The sequence below is a fragment of the Coenobita brevimanus genome, chromosome 60 (genome assembly GCF_032717465.1).
Source record: "Coenobita brevimanus isolate Jiangsu-jjx chromosome 60, ASM3271746v2, whole genome shotgun sequence".
In the NCBI taxonomy this organism is placed as follows: Eukaryota; Metazoa; Arthropoda; class Malacostraca; order Decapoda; family Coenobitidae; genus Coenobita; species Coenobita brevimanus.
The window spans coordinates 3,375,057-3,400,841 of NC_137013.1; the positions used below are offsets into that span (position 1 = coordinate 3,375,057).

Here is a 25,785-nt window from a genome sequence, read left to right on the forward strand (position 1 = left end):
TGGAGAAACCACCATGTAAACATGATTTTCATGAAGTAGAACTGCACAAAAATATAAATCAACAACGGTAATTCAGGCCTGATGAAGGTAATATCATAATAATATTATCTGGTGTGAAAGCACACACATATTTGTACTTTAAAGTTTGTTTTCTGCTGTATATTCCTTTGTTGCAGAATGTCACAGGCGTATATGACTGTTTGTACTGGTACATGATCAGTACCCAAAGAGTACTGGTACTGATCATAATTCAAGATGGTTTTAAACTGACAAAAAATAATTTAAATACACACCCCAGAGTCTCCGTAGCCACGGAACTCTCCACTATCGGCAGCGGCCAGAGCAGCCAGGCCGAGCATGATAAGGATCTGGTGGCAGAGGAAAGAACAGTTATTCGTTTTATGGCAAGAGTTGGTGCTAGTGATCAAGTGGCTAGTGAGGTGGTGTATTCTACGTTTGGTGGAAATTTGAACACCAGTTTGTGGAAAGTAACACTATGGTTATTTGAAATTCCCTAAACATACTTTATGTATCTTTCATAAGATCCCTCAATATGCCATAAAAAATTCACTCCAATATCGTCAACCAATATAATAATGTACTCCACAGTCACTCTGCTTAGGCACAAAGTAGGCCTAGCTTTTTGTCTACCACTGTTTCCGTGGAAAACGTATTTGATACGCTATCATAGCAGCAACTCTGCACATTATAAATTTGGTTTTCTGCACGGCAGTACTGTCACTAGAACGCAGTCGACCTGTACCTTAGCGTTCATTGTTGAGTGTAGTTAGTTCAGGACGTAACTGACACGGTCACCGTCTGACGCCCAATATATACTCACACCGGCCTCACCTTCAACCTACTGTGTTTCCTCACTTCCTCATTTTTCTTCTCACTCGCCTGGAGTGACCTTATGTGTGTGTGTGCATGTGTGCGTGCGTGCGTGCGTGCGTGCGTGTGTGTATGTGTGTGTGTGTGTGTGTGTGTGTGTGTGTGTGTGTGTGTGTGTGTGTGTGCGTGGGTGCGGGCGCGGGCGAGCGAGATGTAGTTTAACTAAGAAATCCTTTTATATTTTTCTTTTCCCAAATCATAACAACATCTATAGCACGTCATTTTTTTTTTTTTTTTTTTTTTAGCGAGATGATAAAAGTAGGTTAGTTTTTGCTAGAATTTCTATGTATTTGAGCCTAATGTCAATGTTAACCAGTGATTACCAGTATCATGGATGCTGTCAGTCGCTAGCACAAGGTGGTCATACTGATTTTTGTATATTTGTCCTTAGTCTTATCTGGCAGTGAATCCTGTGAACATAAGGAATCTGGTCGCTTCACCTGTGCACTCCCTTAAAGTTTACTTGGTGGTTATGTTAAAGAAATGTCTTTGTTGTTAGAATGAGATACTAATTATGCAGGTGAATGAGTCTCTCTCTCTCTCTCTCTCTTTCTCTCTCTCTCTCTCTCTCTCTCTCTCTCTCTCTCTCTCTCTCTCTCTCTCTCTCTCTCTCAAATTCAATAGTAAAAAGAGTTTCGGCACTGATGTAAAGTATCTTTTTTTCAGCCATAACTGCACCTGTGAATCAACACTGATCGGAGAATGCAAGTGTTAGGGTGCATTGTGCTTCATTTTTGTAGGGTAATATCTGAGCTGTATTTCGTTTTCAAGTGCTCAGTGTCTTTATATGGAGGGTAAAGAAGATAGTATCATTAAGGACAATGAAACCATGAATTTGCTCGTGATCATCATGAGAGAGAGAGAGAGAGAGAGAGAGAGAGAGAGAGAGAGAGAGAGAGAGAGAGAGAGAGAGTTATAACATGATTGGTTATGGGACATCACTGGGTTCACAACAGGTTTTCGTGCGTCTGTGTCCCTAGACCATTAGTGTGAGCTTCCATCCAGAATGAACCCAGGCCTCGTCTCATGTTCAACTTAAACGGGATGGTTTTCCAGGGTTCTCGACTGTGCGCTCTGTTCTTTTTCATCAGGCTTTGTTTTCTTTTGTCTTTAGCGCATTTTTGTCTGTGGTTGTTTTGATGGTGTGCCACGTTGGACTGGCTTATTGTATTGTTATCTGTATCAAGAGACTGTCAACTGATTTCACTGATACTCTTTGCTGTCCGAAGGTGGGAAGTGTGAGTCTTTTCATGGAATCAAGTTTATGAGATTTTCGCATGAATGTCGTTTGTATATCGAGAAAAATGGCAGGTGGAAACTCAGAGTAAGTCTAAGAATTTTACTAAATCTTCCTAGAAAGAGTAATTAGTCAAATAGGGACGCCGGGGTATGGTTCAGATTTATGGGTGACTCAAGTGAAAGTAATGACACGTGGTTTTGTTGGCTGAGATAATCATTCTTTTATCTCAAAGTTGGTGTTGTAAGGAATGTAAGTAATGTTAAATACTGGTATGCTGACTTGTTGTGTAGCTATTGCCAAAGCATCAGCATAGGAAAAGCCTGTTGTGGGGTATGAAAGAGTTGTTAGGTCACGAAGGAAAAGGTTAGAATGTGAGTGATGGGACTGAAGATTGTGGAACACCGTCGGGGAGTAATATGAACATGGATCTTTGGTTTCGGTTATGTATTTATGTTTGTTGACCTTAAAGGAAGTAGGTTGCCATTTTTTGTCATTCTCTTGCATGTTTGTGCTGACTTTGATGATCAGAACTTGACTTTGTATTCAGTCCAGTGCTTTATTTACATGTACTCCCGACAGTTTGGTTCTTAGTGGAAGATGTATTTCGAGCCCTTCCAAATTCAATTGTTTTTTCAAGAGTCTGGTGGTTCAGAATTTGGTCTGAAATCCATGTTTAGATTACGATAAAGGAATGTGAAAGGTAATATTTTAAGGGAAATAGATTCATCATTATATTTTGTGTGGCATGCAGGGCTGAGCTACTTGTGTTGATGATGATGAACTACTGGGTTGTTATTTGGCTTGGATACTGGATTGATGGTCGATATAAACGTCGAGGATCTTATCTTAAGTCTAGGAAACTTATATATTTCAGTTCTATTAAATTTGTCACTTCTTGCTCCAATGGAAGTTTTTGAAAATTTTGAATCATGTGTAAAACTTAAAAGGAAAGCTGTCGTTGGGAGTTATGTGTGTGTGTGTGTGTGTGTGTGTGTGTGTGTGTGTGTGTGTGTGTGATTTGTTTTCTGTTTTTTGTGACTGCATTCTTTTGTGAAGTGATATTTTGTTAAGAAATTGTCTTCTTTCTTCTTTGACTGGGGATGATTGTATTTACCGACATTTATGAGTCGGAAAGGAGAGACGTGTAAGGAGTGTTGGCATTTGGTATCTCCCTCCCAGATTTTCTATTGTCTGATTTGTTGAATAAGATGTCCACACGCGTTTAACAACTGTCTTGTTTCCTAGCTTGGATCGTCTTGTCGACAACGTGGTTAAAAGTGTAAAGTGTTTTCGGTGGATTTGACTGCATGATATAGTGTTTTAGTTGCAATACTGACTTTAAACCTGTTAAGGCTCAACTATTGTACTCTGAATCGCCTCCGAAATAGAATTTATGCTAATCTTTAAGTATATGAAGAAGGTATAGACGAATTTGTTGAGACTCTCCTCTTTAGTGTTGTAAATGATCCGGCGGCGACCAGTCAAAATTCTCAATATAAAAGGAGTAGGTCAGTTGCATGGATATCCGTATCCGAGCAATACTATTAGAGTGTTCATTTATACCTCGTTCTTAAGACTGAAAACATAATGGGTTCACCTGACAGTTTTCATATTTAGTGCCATATAATTGTTTCGCGGCCCTTTCAAGTCGCTCGGCACTTGCTAAAATGAGAGCCACTTCACTTTGCTCTAAAATTCAACGCTTAATATTCGACGCAGGAGCAACTGTTTACCTCCTGCAAACAATGGGAACAATCACGGGTCAAAACACGCCTGGAGAAAATTTTAGACAACATGAAATTGAAACCCGCTCATCTGTGACCCAGTTGCAACCATCCTGCCACGTATCTTTGAAAGCCTTCTTCCAGTTTCGACTGCTCTGAACACACACACACACACACACACACACACACACACACACACACACACACAGTGCAGTGGTAACGTTCCCGCTTGCCAACTGGTGGACGGGAGTTCGCGCCTCGCTCAGGTTGCGAAAAGTTTCACTGACGAAGTGGGTGGTTACTGTCCCCTTTGAGCAAGGGGACGGGTGTGTGCGTGTGTGAAGGTCACAGCCTTGCCCTTAGATCGGACTATATGAGCTCTCAGCTCTCTTCCGGGAGGGTAAAAGCTGACAATCACGACCACCAAGTGATCCTGACCGACCCGGTGAATTACACACACACACAAACTTCTATATAGGATTCCAACACTGACTATGTGACAAGACTCTCATTCTCAAATATATCTTAGCAGCTGTAAGAATCCAAATGTAGCAAACAGGAAAGACTCGTGTAAACGAACTTATGTCAAGTCTATACCAATATTATATAATTCTAAAGGCGCATCAATCAGATAATGTATAAACTGATGTTACTGAGAGAAGTGTTGTATACTTCTGTTATATTATTTACCTAATTTGATTTTAAGTCCTACATGCCTTTTTTTTTTAGGATAATTAAGATTTTAGGAAAGAAAGAACAGTAGCAGTAGCGTTTGGCACATTGGCGTGGTCGGATTTTCACAAAATGGGGGGCCATGGTGGGGCCAAACACTGTTCTTATGGGAGGGGCACCACTGCACAATGTCCACACGTTAAATAATTAAAAAATCAAATGGAGCGGCCAGTGGGACGGTGGGGCCAAGGGCTTTGACCAGTGGGTGGGGGGGGGGGGAGAGACCCGCCCCATGGTTGCGCCACTGGTTCGGCCACCGTGAAGCCTAGTGCCGGCTAAAATGTTACCTGCATAACTGCCTGCAGGTATAATCTTAAGCTGGGATAAACATCAGAAACGTCCACAGTAGATAATGGCTATACAGTACTTTCCCCTCATGACGGTAATAGGAACTAGTTCATCCATTACACCAGTGGACAATTTTGGCCACTCCAGATACAGTACCTTAACATTTAGTGTTTATATTCACGAGCAATCAGCCATCTTCAGATCTAATTAAAGCAGTCAAGGTCCATTTTCTCAAGTCAGGTTTGGGAAGGTTAGTTTTGGTTAAGTCACGTCAGTTAAAGGTCGTTAGCTCCAGTCTGGTCCAGTGAGATCTCTTAATTCAGGTTCTTCACATTCAGTCCATTCAAGCGGGTTAGTAACTTCATTTCAGGGTTATTCAATATCACTTAGGTCGATTAAGATTTTTTGAAGCCCATCGATGTTCTTCGTTCTTATTTCAGGTCCGGTCAGGCCTATCTCATCCACTAAATAGTATTCAGATCATTTCAGCTCAAGTTAGGGTATTTTAGATCCAGTTAGGTTCATTAATGTCAAACGAGGTTCATTCAGCCTAGTAACATCCATCCAAGTCATTCACAGCTGTTCCTGGCAGTGAAGAAGATCCTACACGTGGTGGCACTGTATAGCCTAGATGGAGCAGCTGCAACGTCCACCCGGGAGCTAAATATCTTCAATTTTCCCTGCATCTCGTTGTAGTATGGATCCTTGTCCGATCCTGGTAGGCACAGTCTACAACAAGGGGGCGCCTGATCCCAACACGGTGTATGTATTGTGTTGTATCAGAGGAACAGTCCTACGAAAATATTTGCTTAAGGGACAGCTCTACTAAACAGACCGAGATTAAGCAACAACAGCAACAATAGCTTTCATTTATGTTCATTCATGTCAGGATGGTGTCATTCAGGGCCATGCAGATCCACTTATGTAAACTTAGGTCGATAGTAGCTAAATTAAGGTCACTTGTCTCAGTCAGGTTGTGTACTTTCATTCTAGTTCAGTCCGGTTAATTTTGGTCCATTTGTGTCATTTGAATCATTTCAGATCCAGTTAGGGTCATTTTGTTCCAGTCTGAATTATGCAGATCAGTTATGTCCATTCAGGCTCTTTCAGGTCAGTTCGGGTCCACTTATTGCCATGCTGTTCATTTAAGTCTGTTTTCATTCTTCACACCCAGTCAGGCACAACATGAGGTCTAGGCCCATCCATTTATGTTTGTGTAGGCCATTTCAGAACATTCACATCCACTGAAGTTCAGGCATATCAGTTCAGACTCGTTCAGTAGTATCAAGAGTACAATTGAACGGCTGTCATCAAACTGAAGTGGTTAGACACTACATCTCAAAATAATTTTCCCTCTTCTGACATTTGTTATTCAGGACCTATGCTGGTTCATGGATCTCACTTTGGGGTAATGTAATGTTGATATACAGGTTTGATATACTGAACCCCCTTTGAACATAATTTTTATCATTTTTCTTTTCATTCTGAGGCGCAATGTTGGGCCTAATATGCAAATGCTAAATTCACTGACCACTTACATGAGACATTTCACTTTTCCTGTCTAGCATTACCCTCAGTATGCTCCAACTACATCTCATGACATGTTTTTCATTTACTTTTTAAATGATTCCTCTCACATGTCATACACTGCGTCAAGAAGGGGACTGGATTTATATTACACCACCATAGAAGCTACATATAAAATGAAATTAAAAGGATCATAGGAATATAAGAATTCATATGGTGCAGATATATTCAATAAATTAAGAAGGAGGCCAGACAATAAATAAGTATAAAAGGAAACCCTGGTAGGCAGATGGGCCAGGTCGTTGATGCTAGGTCTTGGTCCATTAGGAATCCCATATCTTGGAAAGGTTGAGCTATTTACTTGGACTCGTTGGAGTCATAGTAGCGGCGCTGGGGAGGGGCGTAGCGGGGAGCCTCAAAGGATGACTCGGAGGAGGATGACTCGTAGGAGGATGACTCGTAGGATCCGGAGTCAAAGGAGGCCTCACCCGAGTACTTGACGTCAGCAATGTAGCCATCGTCACCGTCCACGTAGTAGGTCACCGTCTGGCGGCGACCGTCGGGAAGCAGCACGTAGTACGACCCCTGGGTGTTGTCACCGTCGCGGGCCTCCTGGTGGCCGTAGTGGTTCTCGGAAGATTCGTCACTCACTGCCCAGTTGAACTCGTACTTGGCCTCGCTGGACTCGAAGGACTCGTGGGACTGTTGGGGGGAAAACCACGGAAATATGACATTCGTGAAGTGAAAACTGCCAGAGTCTATGATTCGGCAACGGTTTCTTGGCGGATGAAGGTAATGTCAGCGATTTACTTGAAAACATACAAATGCACATTCAATTTTTCTTGTTTCAAATTTCTTTATCATAGACCACAAACTATATAAACAACATAGTATCACTTTATTTGTATACGATTACACTAATGATACTGATCAGATTTCAAGGCTAATATTGATAAACCACACACTTCCGTACTCACCCCGGAGTCGCCATAGCCACGGAACTCTGCGCTCTCGCCAGCAACCAGGGCAGCCAGGCCCAGCAGGATGAGGATCTACGAACGGGGAAAAGACAGTGTTACTCGCATTACGACAACATGTTTGTAGAAACTAATGTTTGAACCAGTAGATTATTATGGTTGCGCTGAGTAATGTGGGCAGATAAGGTTTTGGGTTTTAAGCGATGAAAAATAAAGGATTCCTTATTTTTACTGCAGCATAACTACATACAATAGGCTTGGTACCTTCTTTTACCCTAGGTTACTGAAGCTTACAGTTACTGTGTACACTTACAAAAGAAACTTATAATTACATTTTTCATTGGTTTTATGGTCAGATATGAAAGGCTGTAGTAACAGAAGCCCCTACCAAGGGTTCCCCGCCTAAGTTAAAGTATGGCAAGTTGAATAAGTCTATTTTTTCTGTGGGTAATGGACGGGGGAAATATTATCTCCATCAGCACTGTCACCAACACTCCCTTACTAACAAAAGGTGGGGAAACCTGATGTGTCATTTAGGCTACATGCATGAAATGATTATGGAAGCTTAAAGAACAATTTCCTCCTTGTATTTTCATAGTCAGTTTGCTTCCGACAATAGTTCTGGGCTGTGGGGCTGTAACATAATTATTTACACCAATGCAAAGAAGTGTGGCTCCCAGCTCTCAACTCCCGCTCCTTGCAATATAGCCATTTTTTTTTCACACGCAGGGATTATCCGGAAAATTCTTTCATCTTTCCTACACCAGGGCCATAATCATATTAACTAAAATAAGATTCAATCTCCATTCTGTTGTATAAGCCAATATTATTGTTCCTATTTTATCCTAGGGCTAAGCTATTGTTATATTCTTAGTAGGTGTTCTTTTAGTTATGGAAATACCGGCCATGTAGTGTAAGGGAAGATGTGGAAAACGGGGTAATCAGCAAAAAAAAAAAATAATAATAATAATAAAAAAATAAATGAATGAATACATAAAGAGATAAAAAATGCTTGTGAAATCTTTCGTTAGATCTTTTAAATTTAGTTGTCTCTGCATCGACTCTTCCTCCAAAACTCAAAAATGCAGTACCTTAGTGTTCATTGTGGAGTGTGGTTAGTTCGAGACGTAACTGACTCGGCCACCGTCTGACGCCCAATATATACCCACACCGGCCTCACCTCCAACCCATTTCCTCACTTCCTCCTTTTTCTCCTCTCGCCTCGATTGACCTCGTGTGTGAGTGTGTGTGTGTGTGTGTGTGTGTGTGTGTGTGTGTGTGTGTGTGTGTGTGTGTGTGTTTTAGGATAAATAACAAAGGACGGATTGATAAAGGGTGTAGCTTATTTACTCGTATATGTTCAGGTAATTATACTTCACTGATGATCATTTCAAAGTCCAAATTTAACAATCTTGAAGACCTATTGAATTAATGATATTTTTAGCAATGGTCAGTTTAGTTCAGTCTCATATCTATCATAAGTGGAGAGGATGAAGAGCGAGAGACTAAGAGGGAGAGTGTATGTGAGTGAGGTGGAGGGAGGGAGAGGGAGGGGGAGGCCAAGGATAAGATGGAGGGATGAAGTGGAGAGGTATATTAGAGAGGGGTGTGTGAGCTGAGAGCAGGGCGGTGAAATGTCTGGGGACAGGGCCACTTGGAGGCGATTTGTTTGTGGCCACTCCTTACGGGATCAGGGCGTCTGGCAATAGAAAGATAAGTGAGGCAACATATACGATCGTAGAAGTTTGCATCACGACACTTTCTCCCTTCCATTTTTTGTAAGATGGTCGGTCTTCTCTTGCGACAAAATTAGAATAAGGTCTATTTTTTCCCGATGTGAGGCGTATATCAGTGGCAGGCCTGGGTGTGGCGATACGCGCGTTGGAGTCTGGTCAAGGTCACTCCTATAGACGCAATCAAACCATAATCTATACGGCAATGTTGACCAACGCCTTCCATTCTTTACTGATGTACCAACTTGTAATGGAATGCGTACAAGGGGCCCATAAAACTCCAGCATACGCTTCACCATCTTAACTGTGTCCTTTCAGAAGTCGGCGATGAGAGAGGGTGAGCGAAAATGCTTTGGTATGAAGTGGGAAATCATGGGTGTTAATCTTAGCCAAAGGAAGTTTTCAGTTATTTTTAGTCAGCCTCCATTGTATTGACCCCCACTGCAACAACGCCGTTTCTCCTGTTTCAATGTGGTTATTTGGAGATGGTTTTAAGGTTTTAGTGTTAACCCCTTCAGTCCTATGACCAGTTTTCAGTTATTTTCTTGCCGTTTCAGAAGGATTTTAATTATTTTAGAAAACACCTCTGGTAATCTTGGGCACATAAAGGCTACATCTATACCCTCCAGTCCAAAGAGTACCAAGTAAAGCAGTCTAGAAATAGCATGAATAAAGGAAGAAAAAACATCTGACTGCAGGGAAGGAACATCCACAAGGGAACGATGACAGGAGCAGGCTGTGGTCAGACTGAGGTAATCGCCTGGAAAATGATGCTCTGATGACTGAATTTGTCCCTAAAACACGTCATGGTCAGGTGGTTCAAATTCTCTCCTTGCAAAATAAACTTCTCAGAGGTGTTGAACCGAATGCGTGCTTTCTTCCAACCTGCATATTATTTTTATTATTATTATTATTATTATCATTATCATTATTATTATTATTGTGCAGAAACCTCATTCGCCCCTTCATGTTTTACTTCTCTCATTTTAATAGCCTAAGATCACTCAGCATTTTATTATTATTATTATTATTATTATTATTATTATTATTATTGTAGCTTATTTGCTCGGCTTTTCTAATTAACTTCATTCCGTTCCTCACTTCGATATAGTATTGCAGCACCGCTGTTACCCTGAAAAATTGTTCTCTGGACTGTCCATGATTATTCTTAAAGGCGGACATGCAACACATAACTATTTACTCACTCTTCAGCTATGTGGTGAAACAATTAACCAGTGTTTTCATTCCTTCATGTACGAAATCGGTCAACTCTAGTACGGTCTTCCTCTATCGATCTTTCCTCACAGTGACTGCCAGTGAGTTTGTGGGATGGACATTGACACTCCAACTCTTGCCTTCAGCCGTCAGATAGCCAAACCCACACCTTATCAGTGCCTCTTATCACTGTCTTCCGTTTCACTGTCTTTGCCTTGAATCTATTGTACTTCCTTCTAAGCGCTATGACATTACCCTATACTTTAAGCTATTACTCCTCTACGGAATGGTTGATAGTCGTGTAGCTCAGAGGGTCATACTTTGGGTTTCTCCTTTACATTAGCGTTTGTAAAGTGCCACCTCTGTCTTTTCATAAACCACAGGCCTGAAGGGTTTAAAGAGAGTCAGGTAAGAACTGGGGGTTTATGTAGGTTGAGATATGGCGATGGCGTGGTAGGGTGAGGGAGGGTGTGGTAGGGTGAGAGAGGGCTTGGTATGGTGAGGGAGGGGCAGAAGGGTGCGGGAGGTGTGGGATAATGTGGTAGCATGAGAGAATGTGTGGTAGGATGGGAGAGGGTGAGGTGGGATATTGGATGTGGTAGGATGGGAGAGAGTGTGGTAGGGTGAAGGAGGTGTGGGTAAGGTGGGAAAGTATATGAAGTGGGGGAGGGAGGGGCCAGTAGGGCGGGGAAGGGCGTGGTAAGATAAAAGAGGAAGCAGTAGGAAGAGAGAAAGTGAGCTAGGAAGAAGAAGGCTGTTTTGTGAGAGGAAGGGCGTGGCAAGGTGGAACAGGATATATAAATGTGTTATAGGAAGTAGCTGAATGCATACAGTGAAGGTCAGGAAAAGAAAGTATGAATTTAGTGCTTATAATTGGCAAAGAAATAATTAGGCCATGACGGAGAGGAGCTGTATGAAGGCCAAAAGACACCGTGGGACATAACAGGACATAGTGTTTGAGAAAATAGTCTGGTCTTGCTTGATTGTCTAATTTCATCTCAGTTTTGTCAGAAGTTAATTGAAAGCCAGCTCTAAATATCCAGAAGTTAACTTGATTAATGCAGGTTTCGGAAGGTTGAATATTCCATGATAGTTTACCAGACCATAAGGAGATACTGAGTTCCTTGACTGTACTGAGGGAGAGGTGAAGAAGCTCTGTTGAAAATGGGCTCAGCGAATGCAGAAGAGAACAGCAATGGGAGCATGTGAACAGTAGGAATGGTAGAGGCTTCAGTAAAGTAAGTGAAAGGTGAGTCATTGTAATTTTATGTGTGCTTGGTTGTCATAAATATCGCAATCGTTCTCATGTTGTTTCACTGAACTTAATCTTCATGCAATGTTACACAGCTTTCTCTTATGCGTTTTTGCAAATGTGGTCTTTTTCCGTATGACGCTAAATAAGAAAGTGCACACCTTTCTTTATCCTAACCAATGCTCCAGCTATCTACAGTTCATTACCTGCCCCGGTTCAATTTTCTAGCCAATCAAACTGTTGGGCGAAGTTTCCCCTCGTTCCTTTTTATTCATTATTGCACCTTAAGGACCCGGGTTTCACATCAGCTGTTGTGACCGTGTGTGGGGGAAATTTGCAAATAAAAACTGGCATTCTACCTCAGTGACCCTCCTGCAGGCAATGCTAATTTAAGCCTTCTTCCTCCTCCTCTTTTCTGCCTACATACGCTTCTCACTCTCTCCCTCACCACATGTCCACGTGCGAGGTGTGGAACTAGTTTTTGCTTTAACTGTGGCAATCCAGGAGCCACCGTGCTGACCATCATGGCATTGACCTTGCTGACTACCTGCCCAGCCCCGCCCCACCAGCCCTCATCCCTCACCTTTCACAGACACTAAGCCATTTATCATGCATATTATCCTTGGATGGACAAAGGCTGCTTCCTCTATATCCCTGTTCAGTCAGCATTGCGTTTGGAGACCTGGATGTTAGTATGATTGTTCTGTGTCGTGTTTAAGAGGAAGAGTATGACTTGGTTAAAACTTCTTGTCTGCTTTAATAACCCAAGAGTACTCGATAGGTATTAATCGTAACACTTCTGAAGCTGCGTAACTTTCTTAACGTCTCCTTCTCAGTGATTGATTTTGAATGCTACATATATCCAAATCCCATGTATGTTACTGCTATAAACTTTTCAGGTTAAAAAGATACAAATACTATGCAAGAGAGTATGAAGCAGTACGATGCAACATATACAGGATCCACACACCCCGACCTGTGGTGGAGAGGGCAGTAGTGTTTTTATGCTCCTCCGGTCTCGGTAGTTGACAAGTTGAATACATTAAAGCTGAATAACATCTTACCGTAAAGCACCCTCATCTGTGTGGGATGTGGATCAGATAGAGAAAAATCGTAAAACTGATAAGTGAATCGTTAGAAATGCTGAGAGTATCCTATGACAATAAGAGTATGAACCTCAGCCTGATCGTCCGCATCATCGCTTTATTGCTTTCTGGCCTGCTCAATATGGAACGCAGCCAGTCAAGAGGAACGTATCATCCAGTACTTGTGTGGCTCCCGTAGTAACAAAGAACATGTATTGGTTTCTTGATAAAAAATTGAGTGAACTAGACTCAATCCATCTGCCTATTATCAGGGGTCATTGTGTCCCTTGAGTGTCGTTGCCATGTATGTCATAGTGTATTATATCATGAGGAGCAATGGGCTGTGTCTTTATCACTGACTATTTCTGTTCATAGAACTGTGAACCAAATGTGTCTCTAATGCTGCAATGCGGTCAGTATCACACACACACACACACACACACACACACACACACACACACACACACACACACATTTATATATATATATATATATATATATATATATATATATATATATATATATATATATATATATATATATATATTATTGGGGGAGGCGGTGGCTGAATTGGTAGAGAGGCGGCCTGCAGTCCCGATGGACCCAGGTTCGAATCCCGGCTGGGGCAGGGAACAGTTTAAGGATTTGAATTTCATGGAAGCAGACTTTCCTGATCTACCAGATGACCCGCCGACATGTCATAAAAGTACCCCCGCTAATACCAATACACCAGTCCTGTATGAGACAGCCCTAGCATGTATTCAATATGGACGGTGGGTGTTAGCGCCGAAGTGGTGACATGTGGAGGTGTAGGAGGACTACTGGGCCTTGGGATAGGCTACTGCCCCCGAGGTATAGGCCATGAAGCCTTTGCCCAGAGTCGGACACATAAAATATATATATATATATATATATATATATATATATGAGAGAGAGAGAAACGAACATGTCCAATGAAAAATACAGCTTAACAAATAAGAGTAATTACAGAATAAGTAAGAAACGTTCCTAAATTTCGCCTTTCTAACTGCCATAACATACAAGCAGGAATGCCTGTCAGATTTTCACCACGACCAGTGACCTTTATGTTTAACCATTAAAACGCAATTTTTTTTTGATAATTTTTATGCGACCATTAACCTACATGCAAATATTGGCTACTTTCTACTAAAAGTTTTTGTCAGTCATATCTGGGGGTCATAAGGCGTGAGTACGGTAGTCACAGGGCAACAAATTCAATTGTTCGCTGCTACTTTCGTTTTCCAAAGCAATTACCATGCAAGATTTCTGTTAAGTATAACCAGTCATTTAGAGGGCTTGTGATGAAAGACAGACAGAATACACGTAATGTCTCTCTCTTTGTAGTAAAGGGGTGGAAGTACGTGTAAAATTATATAAGTAATCGATGTAGTGGTTAATATATAGCGATGGCACAGGTTCAGATATACGTCTCTTCCATGAGATATGATGGGCCGTGCACCAGAACGCTGGTGAAGCGCAACTTAAAGCATATGAACTAAAAGACCTTCTCTATTTGAATGCAAAGCTACTAGCAATTTAGCAAAGCTTCACTTACCTCCGTGGGAGTCGCGAAAGCGAGTCAGAAAAATATCGATCTTTCTTTCTTCAACATCCATAACTCCAAAACGAAAAGACATACAAGAGAATGTTATGCTCCAGAACACTTATTAACAACCGAGGATGTTTCTTTTCGTACTAGCTGCAGCACGCGTGTTACAGTCTAAAAACATTCACTTGCACCCAGACCTCTTCCCAGAATATGTAAAACATTCGAGATTTGTGTTACTCCATTTCACCTAGGCATTTTAAGTTTACTGTATCGGTAATCGTGGCAATAATGATCGTCCAGTCGTATTATATTGTAGGTAATGTGAATTTTGTAGCTAGCTTCCAGAAATTCTGAAATGGTTAAGATATAGGGATGGAAAACGTGCAGAAACAAGATGTGAACAGAGCAAAGAAACAAGGGAGCATATGAGATGGGAGGAGATTTAAAGTTCGATTCCCATTACCACATTCCACCAGCTACAAAAGTTTTTATTTCGTCCTCTGTGGAATGTTGTAATGGGTTTAGAACTCTGAATCTCCTCCCATTCCAAATGATTTCCTTTTCGTGAGCTTTATTCATCTCTTGTTCCTGCATTTTTTTTTTCATTCCTACAACTTAACAATCACTTCAGAATGTTACTTTTCTACCTAGTTACTCTTGTCATTTCCTTCACTGGTATGAGATGTTCATCCATTTTCCTGATTTATTTTATGCCAAAATAATAATAATAAAAGTAAAATAGAATACAGCAAACGTGGCAAAAGTTGTCCTCAAAATAAATTACACAAAATAGGGCCTGTACCAAATAGGGCCTGTACCATTCATTTCAAGGTGCCTAAATCTATCGGTCCTGTAAAAGGAGTTGTGCCTCCCTATGTTCCTCTGTGCATAGAAAAATTATTAAACCAACCATCCTGCTGTTGGAGTTTATGTTTTATCAAAGAGTGAGAGGTGTCTGTGAATGTGATGTCACAGGCACCGGTGCGTCCTATAGGTTGATAAGAGAGTGAGAAGGCCTTAAAGACGTGACTGTGGAATTTGCTGGTGTTAAATGGCATAATGGGCAGAGTCTGTGCTACAAACTTGCTCTCGAGTTGACTATGGAGATGGCAGTGTGGGCGTGTAGGTGGGTGGTTGTTAATGGTGGTGGTGTGTATGTGTAGGTGGGTGGTTGTTAATGGTGGTGGTGTGTATGTGTAGGTGGGTGGTTGTTAATGGTGGTGGTGTGTGTGTAGGTGGGTGGTTGTTAATGGTGGTGGTGTGTATGTGTAGGTGGGTGGTTGTTAATGGTGGTGGTGTGTCTGTGTAGGTGGGTGGTTGTTAATGGTGGTGGTGTGTCTGTGTAGGTGGGTGGTTGTTAATGGTGGTGGTGTGTCTGTGTAGGTGGGTGGTTGTTAATGGTGGTGGTGTGTCTGTGTAGGTGGGTGGTTGTTAATGGTGGTGGTGTGTCTGTGTAGGTGGGTGGTTGTTAATGGTGGTGGTGTGTATGTGTAGGTGGGTGGTTGTTAATGGTGGTGGTGTGTATGTGTAGGTGGGTGGTTGTTAATGGTGGTGGTGTGTATGTGTAGGTGGGTGGTTGTTAATGGTGGTGGTGTGTATGTGTAGGTGGGTGGTTGTTAATGGTGGTGGTGTGTCTGTGTAGGTGGGTGGTTGTTAATGGTGGTGGTGTGTATGTGTAGGTGGGTGGTTGTTAATGGTGGTGGTGTGTATGTGTAGGTGGGTGGTTGTTAATGGTGGTGGTGTGTATGTGTAGGTGGGTGGTTGTTAATGGTGGTGGTGTGTATGTGTAGGTGGGTGGTTGTTAATGGTGGTGGTGTGTATGTGTAGGTGGGTGGTTGTTAATGGTGGTGGTGTGTATGTGTAGGTGGGTGGTTGTTAATGGTGGTGGTGTGTATGTGTAGGTGGGTGGTTGTTAATGGTGGTGGTGTGTATGTGTAGGTGGGTGGTTGTTAATGGTGGTGGTGTGTCTGTGTAGGTGGGTGGTTGTTAATGGTGGTGGTGTGTCTGTGTAGGTGGGTGGTTGTTAATGGTGGTGGTGTGTCTGTGTAGGTGGGTGGTTGTTAATGGTGGTGGTGTGTATGTGTAGGTGGGTGGTTGTTAATGGTGGTGGTGTGTATGTGTAGGTGGGTGGTTGTTAATGGTGGTGGTGTGTATGTGTAGGTGGGTGGTTGTTAATGGTGGTGGTGTGTATGTGTAGGTGGGTGGTTGTTAATGGTGGTGGTGTGTATGTGTAGGTGGGTGGTTGTTAATGGTGGTGGTGTGTATGTGTAGGTGGGTGGTTGTTAATGGTGGTGGTGTGTATGTGTAGGTGGGTGGTTGTTAATGGTGGTGGTGTGTATGTGTAGGTGGGTGGTTGTTAATGGTGGTGGTGTGTCTGTGTAGGTGGGTGGTTGTTAATGGTGGTGGTGTGTATGTGTAGGTGGGTGGTTGTTAATGGTGGTGGTGTGTATGTGTAGGTGGGTGATAGTGATGTTGGTAGTGGGGCAGGCGGCTAATCCAACTGTGGTATTTTCAGACAGACTTACAGTGTTTTGCTAGTAACGCCAAAAGGACTAAAGTACTTATCACTGGTAATTCGAAAGACAAACCGAGGAAAACATTACCAGAGCCATCCAGCTGTGTGCATAAAAGGCTGGCAGTACTGGTTAACAATTTAAGTGGAGAGTTGGACAGAAAAGGTGAGAATTTGTAGCTAGACAGATGGGGAATGCTTGTCAAAAAAGGGAACGGGTACAGAGATGAGAATAGTAACAACCATTGACAGCGATTCTGGAGAGAAATACTGAACTGCATATTTGATGCCAACACAGAAAGACAGAATGGAGTTGGTGAGAGATGGAGATGATGAGAGTAAAACCTCTGACTTCCCCATTTTTAAAATGCTTGCCAAACACTCGACCCCCTCTCGCACACACATTACAGCTGGGCTGCTCACACAGGGACGAATAGAGCCCTCTGTACTGAGTCAGCAACTGCATGTATTTAGATAAAGCAAGCCGTGATTCAGCTAATCCAATCTCTGAGAAGCTGACAACAAATTTTTCAAGACAGATACGAGAAAAAAAAAAAAGATATACCAGGATGTTAAGAAATGATCAAGGATCGAGTTTTATGTGGATGACTGGAGAGTGGAAAAGATGTATTTTTTATTTTTTCATTTTTTTTTTTACTGCTTGCTGCAGCATCTGTACGAGTATTTCTTGTTGTTTACTCAGTTAGGTCTGGTGATTTGCAAGCTATTTCAACACTGTCTGCGGTACTCACATACTCCTAGTTCATAGCAGCAAGTACAACATTGATTCATAAAAGCTCGTAAAATACAGTCGCAAAGAAAGATTGCCAAACATTTGTATCCTACTCTTCACTCTCGTCTTTAGGCTATTTTTCCTAACCTGAGAGAAGGTGGGAGTTTCTTTTATTTATTCTGCCCATAGATGATTCTCTTTTGTATGTTTTTAGTATAGAGCTTCAAGGAGGAAACTAACGGACGTGTCCTGGCTTTGAAGTAGACGCACTGGAATTCTTGGCGCATTTTTTTATCTGACTGGAACCTCTGAAATTAGCCCACGTCTTTGTGTTCCTTATTACTTTTGCGCGTAAATACCCAGTTTCTGTTATTTTAAGTTTACACGTTTTGGTATGCTACATGTATGAAAATCATGCATATACTACCTGAACCAGACTACAAGGAACATAACGTAAGGATTAATGGATGGCATCTCTCACGCAAGTAAAGCACAAAGGACACTGATATTACTTTTGGCATTTTCAGAGGGATGGGGATATGATAAGGTTAGAGTACCGGTACTCATTATATAAGACATGGACACTTAAGCATGAGTCAGAAGGAACCCAGGATCAAGACCCGTACATAAAAATCCAAACAGCCTCAACTGCTTGTGTAGAGATAAGTTTCTCGATCATAGCACTTTTTACCTGTCAATAATGTTAGTCCAGTACATACACCAGTTCAATGATTTTGACGACACTCTTCATATGGAGGACGGGATGAGGTTGGGTTAGTGTTCTCGTTGTATGTAATAAAACTAAAATTTAAGATTTTGTAACGTCGAATGAGAATACAACTGCATGACCATAATATACTGAATCTATACACTACAAATGTATTTCAGAAATTGCTAACTTATAACTACCTTTCCTGTTAATAATACCAATTGTTGTGAGCCAGAAGTATTTTAACACGATGAGACATGAGCAACAGAGACCAAGGGATACTTATGAAACTAATTTCTGTCTATCTTTCTCTAACAGTGGACCTTAACCTTTTCGCCGCTGTTACCCTTTGGCGCACCAAGATAGGCTGTTACAACCCGATCCTGTTCAAACCGGGAGAAATAGTAGAAAAACATAATGGTACTGGCAATATATTTTCCAAGTGATTAGACAAACTCTCAACCCTGCCCACACATCCCACCCGCCCTGCCCACTCCACAATCCGTTCACATATCCGAAACTTGTAGCCAATAATGATATGGTTGTTAAAAAAAAAAAAAAATCTACGATAATGGGCTGTCGTGTTTCCATGGTAACTTGGTTATTTCTAATTAATATAATCTTGGCCACCAGGGGCGGAATCTTAGCAACCCTAATGTATACATTTAAATACGTCACTAAAGGGATGTTTAGTTTTGTATCCATTGCCCTCGATTTCCATAGAATACAGAAAGATTCTTATATATATATATATATATATATATATATATATATATATATATATATATATATATATATATATATATATATATATATATATTTATATTATGTATGTATGCGTGTATGTATAATATTAAGCCTATGGCAGAGGTTCAGCATATTGATTTTCGAGATATAACTGCCCCTATCCCTCAGCAACCGTCTCAGAAACCAAAAACTTATGGTTAAGAAACAAAAACACCACAGCCAAAGTTATAGAGGTCGAGTCTCCTGTTTGTCATGATTCTAGATTACATCACCCTCTCCCCATTTTCCAGCATCACAGTTTGTGGACGACAAGTCACTCTATATTTGAAAGCTACACAGACGCCTCTGAAGCATGGATGATACAATTTAGAAAATCGTGTGTCTTTGTATGGCCTTGGCCTGATCCAAGAACAGTCCTAGTTGTTACCTGGGATTTAATTTGCTAGCCGCCACTAGACATGGATTTTTCCACTGTAAAGCACTAATCTCGAGAAGATGAACAGATATATATAAATATATCGCATCAAAAGTAAATGTTCACAAGCATGACATTAATAAAAAACATAAATCTGAGCTTAAGTGGCAGGAGAAAAGGAAAGGACACATGCTGCAACTATCATTTAATAAATTAGGAAAGAAGATGGACAATAAATAATGACTAAAGGGATGCCTGGTAGGCAGAGAAATGAAGTGGGCCGGGTCGGTAATGTTGGGTCTTAGTCCATTAGGAATCCTTGATCTTGAAAATATTCAGTCCATTTACTTGGACTCGTTGGAGTCATAGTAGCGGCGCTGGGGAGGGGCGTAGCGGGGAGCCTCAAAGGATGACTCGGAGGAGGATGACTCGTAGGATCCGGAGTCGAAGGAGGCCTCACCCGAGTACTTGACGTCAGCAATGTAGCCATCGTCACCGTCCACGTAGTAGGTCACCGTCTGGCGGCGACCATCGGGAAGCAGCGCGTAGTACGACCCCTGGGTGTTGTCACCGTCGCGGGCCTCCTGGTGGCCGTAGTGGTTCTCGGAAGATTCGTCACTCACGGCCCAGTTGAACTCGTACTTGGCCTCGCTGGACTCGAAGGACTCGTGGGACTGTTGAGGAAAATTATCCGTTTTAGACTTTCATGGACAATACTTTCATCATGGTTGTTCTTCTTCCTTTCCTTGTAGTGACTGAGATGTAAAAGAACATGAAAGATTAATATCTTCATTCTACGCTAGTTACATCACAAGACTTGGAATGAATACAACTTTTAGTCATATCATATGAACACGTGAAGGTTAATTTGTCTTTTATGTTAATTAAAACGAGTTGATATAACTTTTAAATATGAAGCTCACCCCGGAGTCACCATAACCGCGGAATTCTCCACTGTCAGCGGCAGCTAGGGCAGCCAGGCCCAGCAGGATGAGGATCTGTGCATGAAGGAGGGAGGAATCACATATGATTTCCGGAGGAAATGAAGTATAGCATGGACATTAGTTAATTCTATATTTATGTTAAGAATTTGATCAACTGTGACTCTCCTGTAATATATACCATTCTAAATGAAGCCGCCTGACACAAACTTTAATAGAATACCAGAGTTGTACTGATTACATGACAGCTAAATCAATTTCTAAATTAAAAAGAATGAAAATCTTTTACTGGAATAGAATAATAATAATACTATATTCTTTTACCTCATCCCTATCTGTTCCTAAATGTAACATGTAATATTATTCCACAGTAATCACTTGCTTTTAGATAATTCTATGTTACTATACTCTAAGGCGAGTCCAGAGCATATTTCCAGAATATACTGCCATTGTGAACTGCATAATCACACAAATCCATATCAATGGTCCCTCAACCACGTTATACCTTTGCGTTCATTGTTGTGTGTAGTTGTGTCCAGATGAGACTGACTAGGCTACCGTGTGCGGTCTAATATATACCCGACCTGCTCTCACCCTCACCTCCACCCTATTTCCTCACCCCCTCCTCTTTCTCCTTCAAATTCTCCTTGCTCCCATTAGCAGTGTTTTTGTGCTGCATACCAATATCGTTCAAGGCGATGTGAGCACAGTCACTGTGCACTTTGCGAATTAACCAAAGAGTGCGGTACAATATTTTGCATCTCGTATATCTACTGAAAGGAGTGCAGTTTTTTCAAGATTATAAACAAATGTTTAATAAGTTCTTAGGAGAAGAATGATGCGATCATCCCACCCTTACCCATACCCAGCCATATCTCCCTCACCTCTCCCCCTGATTCTGAGCGTAGACTAACCAGTCCACTCACGAAGGCAGTAGTCCGTTGATATGCAGAAGGTCTATATATCTCTAGCAATCAGTCAGTCAATCAGTCAATCAATCTATCTACTATATATATATATATATATATATATATATATATATATATATATATATATATATATATATATATATATATTATTAATCTGTCTACCTATATTAGGATAATTTCATTCAGGGGTCGTACGTGAAATGACTCTGAAAAATATAAGTAGCATATATTAGTACAAGACTAAAGTGTCCTTTAACATATCCCCTTACCGTGGGTAATATTCAGGTAACACATGTGCCTGTGTTCAATTTTTTTTTTTAACCCTTATTACAAATACAAGGCCATAGCCGACAAAAGTAAAAAAAAGTGCAAAAGTAAGTGGCATAGCAGTAAATAAGAGAACATAACTGAGGTGAACTCCACGACTGAAGAACAGTAGTAGACAGTACCGGTACTTAGTTGTTGATTTTACCTACGTTAATACAAGATCTTTTTATCATATCGCCAATGTGAAATGAATCTGTATATCTTTATTTATCATTATTTTTTTACCAGTTGAAACTTCTGTAAGAGCAGGTGTCATCCTCGACTGTGTAATGGTCTATCCATTACACAAGACCATCAAGATCAGGTCTGACGAAAACAGGAACATGTCCACGATATAATGGATCTCTGGCACTGGATATCTTTATATTATAATTTCCAATGCCATTTATCTAAATCCTTCTTGAGCACACTGCCGCACAAAATATCAGATGATGATCGCTCTTCCTCCCGCTTTTGTTAACGACATGCTCACACTTGGGGGCAGATCTGGGTGTGGTGCTGGACTGTGCTTCTGGTCATGCCGCTCCTCTTGATGCAACCGGACAGCTGATGTATGGTGCAGGTAGTGACGATCTAGGTATTCAGTTTACAACGGAATGTGGGTAGCACTCGTGCAGTCTGGCTAAAGGTTGCTGAAGGGAAACAGATATTTGCCTGACTTTTCTAGAAAATTTTCCTTTTTTTTTTTTCTGTTGGTAATTTATATTCAGCTAACAACACTGAAATGATAATAGCACTTATAGGAAAATATACTTCAGAGATGTGCGCTGTCCAGCTTTCCTCACCAGCAAGCAATCAGAGGAAGCATGAGAGGCGCAGAGTGACAAGCCACAACAAGAAAATTAAAGATGTGACTACGCGCCATGAGGCGATTAGCCCAAGTACTCATCTCTTTAACATAAGCCATGAGTCTGTAACGAGTTATTCACATACTACTTTCACATGAGTGCAGTGGCGCACTGTCCTCTGGTGCTTTCCGGTCAACATAATTCATAACTAGCTAAACAAAACATGGCCACCGCGTGTAGTAAGCGACAAAATTTCGCCCAGTATTGTACTGCGTCTACTGTACATCCCTCCGCTCCTTGATACATCCTGCCAAAGAGTATCATCTATGAGCTGGGAGACATGGCAAACCTGTCTCATCCTAGGAATAATAGCCAGCAGAAGTGAGATGCAGAAGAGGTGAGATATTAGGCGAACCTCTGTCCCCGACTGTAAATAGCACACTGGAGTGCCTACTAACCGTCTCTGTTAACTTTATATAATACATCCGATTGTATCTTTAACCCCTTCATTGCTGTGATGTATTATTTTAATCATTCAACCACCAGACGATTACACTCAATTTTAAGAAGACTTTTTCGAAATGGAATAATAAGAGATAGCTTTATTTAGACCTTTCAGTATCACAAGTCTTCTTAGGGGTTAAAAAAGAGCGTGTGGTCATATAAAGACTGATTAATAAAAGACATATAATAATCTTTTTAAGTACTTAAGAGTGCGAAACTGTCGAACTAAAAAAAGTAATATCGTGACCTTCGTTGATGAGGGAACATAGTACATAAAAGATTCGTAAAAGAACTAGGAGGGAAATTTAATTGTGTTGCCATATGGAGACCAGCAGTGAAAGTAATTTGCAGCAACATTAATTCATAATCAATGGAAAGATTTAAGCACAAGGTAATTAACCCTTTTGTTTCCATTGGTGTACTTGGGTATTTTACTTTGGTCAAATTCAGAATTCTTTTTTAAACGCCTGAATTTTTAGCAGTCAAGACAATAATGGATTTAATTAACTTTTTTTTTTTTTTTTTTCATTTAGCAGTCAAAAAGATAATGGAGTTTCTAACCTTTTGGCAGCTCGAATTCCCCTCAACTGTGGTAGTGTGAGTGATGTATCTTAATGACCTCACGTAAAGCGAAAGAGATAAACCAATGCTTTTCCTCTACAGTGTTCCCATGCGTTGTGAGGAATCAGTGCCTCTTCCCATATCAGAAGAATATGGAAAATTGAGTGATTTTTATTTTCTGCGTCCGACTGAGGGCATAGATTCTGTAGCATACTTCCTGCAGCTCACAGTCTGGCTTGTTATACACATTCACATATCATCACATATCATCACTTGGGCACCAATACCTACCGCCCATACGCCTGTTGTAGCTGTTCCATATAGGACTGATGTGATATCAAAAGCGGATCTTTTTGTGATATGTCAATGGTTCTTATGAAGGATCTCCAAAGTCTGTTTTAACCTGATTTATTTCATTAGAATGTTCCCTGTTCCAGCAGCGGATAGAACTGGCGTCTTTTTGGGGAGCAGACTACTTCTCTAAGCACTCGGCCAACACCCTTAATTATGTCCATTCACATCATCAGCTCAAACCGGGCAAGTTATCAGTCGAGATCCAATCACCGTGGGGTTCTTCTTGATACTCTAGTTCATTTTGACATGTAATGAAATCCTGGTGGATCAGTTCAGGACTACTAGAATCAGTTTCAGTTCCTTCAGGTAAATTCTTGTCAGTTAGGTTAATACAGATCAGTTTACGTGATGCTCATGAAGGCATGTGAAAAAAGTCATCCCTCTCTCTGTAAAGATTTCTGAAATGTCGATCCCGATGATTCAGGTCTGGCGCAGTATACGTAGATCAGTGAACGTGATGGACTGGGATGGTCTGATGGGCTGCGACAGTGAAAGTATAGCCTACATTTTAAATATGGGCATTGCAGGTTGGCAGATGGTAAAAGAAGTGTTGCTATAATTTCCACAAGAACAGAGATCATGTGAATGGAGAGGAGTGGCTGAGATTAGTTGAGATGATGATCAGGCCAAGGCAGATAATCTCACGTCATGCTTTTCAAGGCGTGTGTCGATAGTCGGCCTTTTTCTGTAGTATTTAAGATGCAACTATTCATATCGTTGAGGTTTGAATGTCATGAGATGATATGAATGAGCAGGAAAAGGTAAGGATGAGGATGGGAGATGGGTCACGTTGGTGGATACCTTGTTAATGTGGACGCTTTAGGTCAGTTGGCAGTCATGGCTGTAATTTTCCGGATATTCACAACATCACAGCAGACATTGATGGAGTGGTTGGAGGGCAGTGGGGAGGATAGACCTGAATGGGTGTGAATGAGAGGGCAATGGGGAGGATAGACCTGGATGGGTGTGGATGGTGGGTTATGATGGGGAAGTATAAGTTGTAAAGAGAAAGTTGAATTTTGGTTCTCAAGGTGTAAGTGAAAGAATGGGAGAGAAAAATGTGGATGGGAAGGGCTGAAAGGAATGGCTGGGAAGGGCTAATGAGGGTGTAGGGTAGAGAAGAGCGATTACACCCTTTGAAGAAACCGTAATAAGGTTTCTTGAAGCTTGATGTGGGGCAAATATATAAGAGTGGAATGAGCGACGAGGAGTGGGTGCGACTGCCTGGGATTTTGGAAGACGAAGGACTAAGGTAGATGAAATATACCAGGTGCTGGTGAACATTGTGGGATTGCTGGTATGAGTGTTTTTTTTTTTTTTTCTGTTTCAGACAAAGACATTTCGTTCCCTTCGAATATTAGTACTTCTTTGCCAATATCCTAGGTATATTGTACTTGTGCTAGAGCCATCTCATTTACATTAATAAGATAGTATTTGCAAGATGAACTTTTGAGTTTAAGTCAAGGTTTTCTCCAAGAAGAAGAAAAAGGAGGAGGAGGAGGAGGAGGAGAAGGAGGAGGAGGAGGAGTACAAAGGGGTACAAAGGAAAGCAAACAGCTACAGACCTTATGGTCCTTTGGAGGCTGTTTGTTGCAGAGTAGACTATGACTACGATATCTAATTCTACATGTAAGGAGAAGGGTAGTAAAGCAAGAAGGCTCCCCCCGCCTCCAAACCCTCCAGTTAAAACTTGCAGGAAGAAGTGAGAAAAACCACCATGCAGCGTGGAAAAACTGACATGGAAATTTCATAGGAAAGACTGAAGAGGAAAAGTTACATTCTATAATACTTATCTAGAAGCTACCAGTTTGCATCACCTGAAAGAGAAAGTAATAATTCACACGTCACCCTTTTAATAGTAACCTTGATGAATAAATACACTAAACGATCCTAAAAAAGAAATATGTCATTAACTATTATCTGTTGGTAAAAAAGTGCTCTCATTTACCGCATGGAGGAGGAAGAGGAGGAAGAGGAGCACGAGGAGGAGGAGAAATACATAGGAATACATAGGAAAGCAAACAGCAACGG

The 25,785-nt window shown here is 41.2% G+C and overlaps 3 protein-coding genes across 3 annotated transcripts in view; all 3 read right to left on the reverse strand.

Moving 5' to 3' along the window:
- LOC145403169 (uncharacterized) overlaps positions 1–775 on the reverse strand; it is a 1,222-nt gene extending 447 nt beyond the window's left edge. Inside the window, exons 1-2 of the mRNA XM_080274987.1 lie at positions 764–775; positions 294–368 (exon numbers count right to left, since the gene is read on the reverse strand). Coding sequence (XP_080131113.1) covers positions 294–368; positions 764–775 — 87 coding nt within the window. The remainder of the gene's footprint in view (positions 1–293; positions 369–763) is intronic.
- Positions 776–6,759: 5,984 nt separating this feature from the next.
- On the reverse strand, positions 6,760–8,482 carry LOC145403170 (uncharacterized). Its single transcript, XM_080274988.1, has 3 exons — positions 8,471–8,482; positions 7,368–7,454; positions 6,760–7,104 (listed from the first exon to the last, which is right to left on the reverse strand). Exons 1-3 carry the CDS (start codon positions 8,480–8,482, stop codon positions 6,760–6,762), a joined length of 444 nt encoding a protein of 147 aa, XP_080131114.1.
- An 11,212-nt stretch (positions 8,483–19,694) lies between these two features.
- On the reverse strand, positions 19,695–22,066 carry LOC145403118 (uncharacterized). The gene is made up of 4 exons (XM_080274945.1): positions 22,020–22,066; positions 20,797–20,845; positions 20,274–20,348; positions 19,695–20,024 (listed from the first exon to the last, which is right to left on the reverse strand). The coding sequence occupies exons 1-4, from the start codon at positions 22,064–22,066 to the stop codon at positions 19,695–19,697; spliced, it is 501 nt and encodes a 166-aa protein (XP_080131071.1).
- Positions 22,067–25,785: the final 3,719 nt, after the last annotated feature.